General features: G+C 48.1%; 1 protein-coding gene across 2 annotated transcripts; it reads right to left on the bottom strand.

The window, feature by feature from the left end:
* Positions 1 to 2558: 2558 nt before the first annotated feature.
* Positions 2559 to 7404, bottom strand: LOC110940786 (mucin-2). 2 transcript variants are annotated; one of them, XM_022182347.2, is made up of 2 exons: positions 3160 to 7404; positions 2559 to 2771 (listed from the first exon to the last, which is right to left on the bottom strand). In XM_022182347.2, exon 1 carries the CDS (start codon positions 7402 to 7404, stop codon positions 3181 to 3183), a length of 4224 nt encoding a protein of 1407 aa, XP_022038039.1. In that variant the 3' UTR covers positions 2559 to 2771; positions 3160 to 3180. The 2 variants fall into 2 exon arrangements, with proteins under 2 accessions (XP_022038039.1, XP_035846394.1); XM_035990501.1 differs by lacking the exon at positions 2559 to 2771 and adding an exon at positions 2787 to 3047.
* Between the last annotated feature and the right edge of the window lie 479 nt (positions 7405 to 7883).

The following is a 7883-nucleotide window of genomic DNA, read 5'->3' as shown; positions in this document are numbered from 1 at the left end:
TAATAGTTACCGTATGCATTATCTACATTTAGTGTCTCGAAGATAACACTTGACACGTTCTTTGGGTTGGACGTAGATGTAGATGTCGTGGTATTGAAAGCATTGAAAAACGGATTCATGAACTCTTCAGACATGACTACAAGTACCTGAAAAGTCAAACAAAGTCAAACTTGTTTGAATACAAAGTGAACACAAATACTGATAATCCGGATGAGCAAAGTATAACAATTCTCCGGATGAACTTGGTCCGAATGGCCAAGTTTCCGGATGGACAATAACAACTAGTTAACTTTGTCCGGATGGACGTGTCCGGATGGGCTCTTCCGGATGGCTATCTTCCGGATGAACAATAACACACAATACGTCCGGATGGATGTCTATCCGTCCGGATAGTCAAGAACAGTAGGACAATCTTCAAGCAATAACAAGTCTATCCGTCCGGATGGGCTAACCTAGCCATCCGGATGGATGATGACATCAGCAAACATTGTTCAAAAGTTCATAACTTTGTAGGATTAATCTCTAACACAAAACGCACAATATGTTCAAATTTTATGTAATTTTGTCCATGAATTCAGTGTTTAATGTGTGCTTTACAATGAAAAGGTTAAGAAAATGAGAAATGGAGTAGAAATGAGAAGTGTAGATCTGAGAAATGGCAAGAATCTCTAGTCATTCGCTGTAAATCTCCTTCGAATCCGGCCTCCAAGCTCTGATACCACTTGTGAGGACTGGGAGTTCGGTTACTCGAATGCGCTCAGACCGGATTAGCAATTGCACGCCCAAGCGGAATCCAAGCATGTAGTAGGAGTGAGAGAAACAACGCCGACACCGTTTAACATACTCATTCTCATTGATAATCAGCAACAGTTACAAGTTCCGGAGAGAATTTGACAGAGCTTCGCCGTAGGTGCCAAAATAACTAACTACAAATGAAGACCCAAACACCCTATTTATAGGCTCAGTCATCTGGAAGAAACACTACTTAGCCCATCCGTCCGGATGGGGTTATGTCCATCCGTCCGGATGGACTTACAAAACACCTAGACACCAAGTTTCAACCCGGATACACCACAAAACATACTTTAAACTATATATAGACCACAAACATGTAAATATAGACTCGATACAGACGAAAGCTACAGACATATGCATCTACAATAAACAACAGAGAATGGAATCAACAAAGACTAAATGAGTTGTGCTTTGCATTTAGCACATCCTACACACTCCATTACCCTTTAATGATTCACTCACACATAATTCTTTGAGTATTTGTTTGTAATAGCCAATAAGCTCACAATTATCTTGTAAACTTTTCAAAGTGATATAAACTTGAAAATTCTGTACTTTGGTTTTCTTGAAAGTCTGATTTCTAATTTCGTACACTATTTTCCATCTTTGTTGAAATCAATTGCAATTTTAATTAAAGATTGTTTATCTGGATCAGCTATATGTACTATGTAATTACAAGTTTAAATATTTAAAATTGTCTTATGCATATTAAACGATAAAACTAACCTTAAATAGTATTAAAGATATAAATTAATTAAATAAAATGATTAGTTGTTAGAAGTTCTCTTACTTTGGAAATTATTTGGTGTTCCGAAATGAACATAACCTTATATCAGGGTCGTCTCTGAAAATATTCGAAAATCTTTAGGCCCTGTGCGAACAGAAAATACGAACCCTTAAATATAAATTTTTAAAAAGAATATATATAAAAAAAATTAAATATATGAAAGTGAATTAATTTAATTTAATCAACAACAATCATTTAATGTAACTTAAAATTAGGCAATTAATGTCATTTGCATTTAACACTTAGATAAGAAACAAAAAGAAAAACAAAAATGAGGACGTCGGGATTAGAACTCGTGTCTTCTTATTATTAAAGTGATTTTTAAAACACCAAACCAAGTGCTTCACAATCGAATTTTTCCAATTCATTACGTATATATTCTAACTTTACAGTGTAAAACTAATAAAAAAAAATTGGCCCTCGATGGGTTTAGGCCCTGAGCTGTCGCCCATCTCGCACACCCTTCGTACCGGCCCTACCTTATATAAAATAAGCGTGTTCATGATAATTCTGGTTGACCCTGTAGGATCTCATGTCATTAATAACGGTGTCATATGGGATATGGATAAAAAAAATTACACATTTTCAAAAGATTCAACATATATCAACGTAGGCAGTGTAGTACGTCAACCAACACCCTAATGTCCCTAATGACATATGAAGAAGTGTCATCCACACCAGCCACTCGCCCTAAGCACATATGCTCATAGGGTTTTCACTAATGCTACATTCGTCGAAAGCCCATTAGTGAAATACTTCTTATGTATACAGGCCTTTTTGCCATAGGTATCGAACGCGGTCAACTAGTGAAAAGGTCGCTATGGATTCAAGACATAAAGTGTTGGTCACATAAGGGTACAATAACTAGCTCATATCAATGGGGTGCTAATATATTGATAAAGGCAATGTCTTTAAACACTTAGATTTGAGAGAGATATCTTTGGTTCATTTCCAATGGGGATTAAGAGAAATTTGCCATTAAAAAAACAATCATTAAGTAATGAATATCCCTTATTCGTTGAATGTTGGTATATTTTACATAATCATTTGAAAAGTTAAACACACGAAGAAACAATAAGCATAGTTCGTTCAAAAATTAAAATCGAAATTTCCATAAGCAACTCCAAATTAACAATTCACGTCCTCCCAAGAAGTGTTCGTCCTGTTATCCATCAACTAGTTACACAGCCTACAAAACCGATTAGTGTATATAAGAACTCAATAATGTCTTAAGGGTATTATTTATACACACACAAGACCAAATCATGAATAGTAATCATCTCGATAAGAATTCACCACGTGTTATACGTTATAACTATTGTTCCAAAACATAAACTAAAGTTGAGGGTTTGATTCTTGATTTCTTGGTGGGTGTACTTCTTAAGGAGAGCTTCGGCCGTTCAGGGTTTGAGTGCATAGTTATACAGTTGTATTAAACTATTGTAATAACTCTAAACTGGAGTACCTAATGTGCATGAAAACATATAATTAAAGGGATATTCTATTGGAAAATAAGTAAAAGTTACAAGTAAAGTTAGGGTTAGGGTTTCATGAAAACACTATACATATAAAGTTACCTGAGTAGGGAGCTTGTAAATTTAGAGAGGACAAGTGTAACCAGGAGGAGGGGTCTTGCCACAAGTAACTAGCAGTTGAAGAGCGAGTGGTAGATAAACGTTGAGGTTCAAAAGCTTAACCTTTAAAGTTGTGCACAGGCAAACTGCAGCCTCTAGCTCGGCTAATCCGGCAAGAACAGGACAACACTTATTAACCACAGGGTCACCCAAACCAATGTGGATTAATCCTCCAAGAAGATCCACACATGCTCCCAGCTTTAGAGTGTCAATTGGACATGTTGCTTGTGGAACATGCGTAAAATTTGGTGGTGGGCAGGGTTTCCCCTTTGGTGGTGTGTTAACTGGTGGAGTAATAGGTGGTGGGATAGCAAGGGGTGGGCAGGGTTTCCCCTTTGGTGGTGTGTTAACCGACGGAGTGACTGGTGGGAGAGCGACTGGTGGGCAGGGTTTTTCTTTTGGTGGTGGGTTAACTGGTGTACTGACAGGTGGTAGGAGAGCGACGGGTGGGCAGGGTTTCTCTTTTGGTGGTGGGTTAACTGGTGGACTGACAGGTGGTGGGAGAGCGATAGGTGGGCAAGGTGGTGGTGAGAAAATGCTTGGGGCAGGTGTAAGAGCGACAGTTGGGGCGGGTGTGAGAGCGACAGTTGGGGCAGGTGTAAAAGCGGTGGTGGGGGCTGGTGTGAGAGCGACTGTTGGGGCGGGAGGGAGAGCAACGGTTGGGGCAGGTGTGAGAGCAACGGTTGGGGCAGGTGAAAGAGCATTGGTTGGGGCGGGTGTTAGAGCATTAGTTGGAGCGGGTGTTAGAGCTATAGTTGGGGCAGGTGTGAGAGAAATAGTTGGGGAAGGTGTGAGAGCAACAGTTGGGGGTGGTGGGAAAACGTTGTTTGGGGCGGGTGTGAGAGCGACAGTTGGGGCAGGTGTGAGGGCGATGGTTGGGGCGGGTGTGAGAGCGACGGTTGGGCCGGGTGTGAGAGCGTTGGTTGGGGCGGGTGAGAAAGCGTTAGTTGGGGCTGGTGGGAGAGTGTTTGTTGGGGAGGGGGTGAGAGCGATGACTGGGACTGGTGTGTGAGCGTCGGTTGGGGCGGGTGTGGGAGCGTTGTTTGGGGTGGGTGTGAGGGAAATGGTTGGGGCAGGTGTGAGAGCAACGGTTGGGGCAGGCGTTAGAGCGATAGTTGGGGCTGGTGGGAGAGCGTTGGTTGGGGCAGGTGTGAGGGCAACAGTTGGGGAAGGTGTGATAGAGTTGGTAGGGACTGGTGTGGGAGCGACGGTTGGGGCAGGTGAGAGAGAAATGCTTGGCGCAGGTGGTAAAGTATTCGTTGGGGCGGGTGTGGGAGCGTTGGTTGGGGCGGGTGTGAGGGCAACGGTTGGGGCAGGTGTGAGAGCAACGGCTGGGGCAGGTGTTAGAGCGATGGTGGGGGTTGGTGCGAGAGCGTTGGTTGGGGCAGGTGTGAGGGCTACAATTGGGGAAGGTGTAATAGAGTTGGTAGGGGCTGGTGTGGGAGCGACGGTTGGGGCAGGTGAGAGAGAATTGCTTGGCGCAGGTGGTAAAGTATTCGTTGGGGCGGGTGTGGGAGCGTTTGTTGGAGCGGGTGTGGGAGCGTTGTTTGGGGTGGGTGTGAGGGCAACGGTTGGGGCAGGTGTGAGAGCAACGGTTGGGGCAGGTGTTAGAGCGATGGTTGGCGCTGGTGGGAGAGCGTTGGTTGGGGCAGGTGTGAGGGCAATAGTTGGGGAAGGTGTGATAGAGTTGGTAGGGGCTGGTGTGGGAGCGACGGTTGGGGCAGGTGAGAGAGAATTGCTTGGCGCAGGTGGTAAAGTATTCGTTGGGGCCGGTGTGGGAGCGTTAGTTGGGGTGGGTGTGAGGGCAATGGTTGGGGCAGGTGTGAGAGCAACGGTTGGGGCAGGTGTTAGAGCGATGGTTGGGGCTGGTGCGAGAACGTTGGTTGGGGCAGGTGTGAGGGCTACAGTTGGCGAAGGTGTGATAGAGTTGGTAGGGGCTGGTGTGGGAGCGATGGTTGGGGCAGGTGAGAGAGAATTGCTTGGCGCAGGTGGTAAAGTATTCGTTGGGGCGGGTGTAGGAGCGTTGGTTGGGGTTGGTGTGAGAGCGACGGTTGGGGCAGGTGTGAGGGCATCGGTTGGGGCAGGTGTGAGAGCAACCGTTGGGGCAGGAGTGAGGGCATCGGTTGGGGCAGGTGTGAGAGCAACCGTTGGGGCAGGTGTGAGGGCAACAGTTGGGGCGGGTGGGAGAGTGTTAGTTGGGGCGGGTGTGAGAGCAATGGTTGGGGCGGGTGGGAGAGAGTTCGTTGGGCTAGGTGCGAGAGCAACAGTTGGGGCAGGTGTGCGAGCGTTGTTTGGGGCGGGTGTGAGAGCGATAGTTGGGGCCGGAGGGAGAGCGTTGTTTGGGGCGGGGGTGACTACGTTGGTTGGGGCGAGTGTGGGAGGGTTGGTTGGGGCTGTTGTGGGAGCGTTTGTTGGGGCTGGTGTGAGGGCAAAGGTTGGGGCAGGTGTAAGAGCAACGTTTGGGGCGGGTGTGAGAGCGACGATTGGGGCAGGTGTGAAAGCGTTGGTAGGGGAGGGTGTGAGAGTGTTGGTTGGGGCAGGTGGTAGAGCGACGGTTGGGGCGGGTGGGAGAGCGTTAATTGGGGTTGGGGTGAGAGCGTTGGCTGGGGCTGGTGTTTGTGCGTTGGTTGGGGCAGGTGTGGGGGCTTTAGTTGGGGTTGGTGTGATGGGAACCGTTGGGGAAGGTGTGAGAGCAACAGTTGGGGCGGGTGTGAGTGCTACGGTTGGGGCGGGTGTGAGAGCGTTTGTAGGGGCGGGTGTGAGAGCATTGGTTGGGGTGGGTGTTAGAGCGACGGTTGGAGCAGGTGTGAGAGCGTTGGTAGGGGCCGGTGGTGGAGCGATGGTTGGGGCGGGTGGTGGAGCGATGGTTGGTGCGGGTGGCAGACCGTTGGTTGGGGCGGGTGTGATAGCATTGGTTGGGGCTGGTGTGAGGGCAACAGTTGGGGCAGGTGTGAGAGAGTTGGTTGGGGCGGGTGTGAGAGTATTCGTTGGGGCTGGTGTGAGTGCGTTGTTTGGCGCAGGTGTGATTGCATTGGTTGGTGCTGGTGTGAGGGCAACAGTTGGGGCGGGTGTGAGAGAGTTTGTTGGGGCTGGTGTGTGAGCGTTGGTAGGGGCAGGTGTGAGAGCGTTGGTTGGGGCGGGTGGTGGAGCGATGGTTGGGGCGGGTGGCGGAGCGTTGGTTGGGGCGGGGGTAACAGTGTTCGTTGGGGCTGGTGTGAGTTCGTTGGTTGGGGAGGGTGTGTTAGCATTGGTTGGGGCTGGTGTGAGGGTAACTGTTGGGGCAGGTGTGAGAGAGTTGGTTGGGGCGGGAGTGAGAGCGACGGTTGGGGCCGGTGTAAGAGTGTTCGTTGGGGCCGGTGTGAGTGCGTTGGTTGGGGCCGGTGTGAGTGCGTTGGTTGGGGCAGGTGTGAGAGTGTTTGTTGGGGCGGGTGTGAGAGCGTTAGTAGGCGCGGGTGTGAGAGCGTTGGTTGGGGCGGGTGGGAGAGCGTTGGTTGGGGCGGGTGTGAGAGGGACCGTTGGGGCAGGTGTGAGAGAGTTGGTTGGGGCGGGTGGGAGAGTGTTGGTCGGGGTGGGTGTGAGAGCGACAGTTGGGGCAGGTGTGAGAGCGTTTGTTGGAGCGGGTGTGGGAGTAACGGTTGGGGTGGGTGGGAGCGCGTTGGTCGGGGCGGGTGTTAGAGCAACTGTGGGAGCTGGTGTGAGAGCAACTGTTGGGGCGGGTGGACTAATTATAGGTGGGAGTGCTACCGGTGGTACCGTTTCTGGTGACAAAACAGGTGGGGGTGTGGCGGGTGTAACTGATTCCGGTGAGAGAACAGAAGGTGGGGAGGGTGGCTGAATGACAGGTGGGAGGGCAACAATTGGAGTGGGTGGGGGCACGACTGTTGGGGCGGGTGTAAGGGTGGCGGTTGGGCTAACTGTAGGGGGTAGGGTGACGGGTGGGGGAGTGGAGGGTGGAAGAACGGCAGGTGGGAGTGCCACAGGTGGTGGGACCGCGATGGTTGGTGCCGGTGGAAGAACAGGAGGTGAAAGTGCGACTGGTGGTGCGGGTGCTTGAGTCGAAGGTGAAGGAGTGGCGGTTGGCGAGAGAGCGCTTTCTAGAGAGCGCCTTGAAGGTGGTGCGAGACTCGCTGAGGAAACCAAGAACATTGAGATTAAGAAAAGAGCCGTAAGCTTCGTGAAGGGCTCCATTTTTGGTGGATACAAATGAAGTGATACGAAGAATGGTTATATAGAGTACATGCATGATTTTACTTGTTACGTCTTATTTAAAAGAATTGTTTTATTTTTAATACCCAACGTGTATGTTTAGGAAACTAACAAAAAAGTTTTGATAGCAAGAGAAAAGGGCACGTGTACCCGTTTTGTAGATATTGGAGGTGACAAATTTTGCAAGTTGACACAAAATGTCGAAATACAAAAATAAATAACAAGGTGAAGTGGTATTATTTAAAACCGTATTGTTTTGAAAGGAACGATTTCTAGTTAAAAATAAGCAATCAAAATTCAGAATCAACAGATATACTATAATATAGCACTTTATGCATTTATAGTACGATTTTTAATTTGTTTTTTATTACATATGCATTCGACAATCATGTGTCAAAATGTTTAGTCAAGCTTCATAATTGCAGTGGCGGAACCAAAAATTTTTTCTTATGGTGTCATTT

Source organism: Helianthus annuus, chromosome 5, assembly GCF_002127325.2.
Source record: "Helianthus annuus cultivar XRQ/B chromosome 5, HanXRQr2.0-SUNRISE, whole genome shotgun sequence".
NCBI classification, from domain to species: Eukaryota; Viridiplantae; Streptophyta; class Magnoliopsida; order Asterales; family Asteraceae; genus Helianthus; species Helianthus annuus.
Note: the sequence above shows the minus strand (reverse complement) of the source record. Positions and strands in the feature narration are given on the sequence as shown.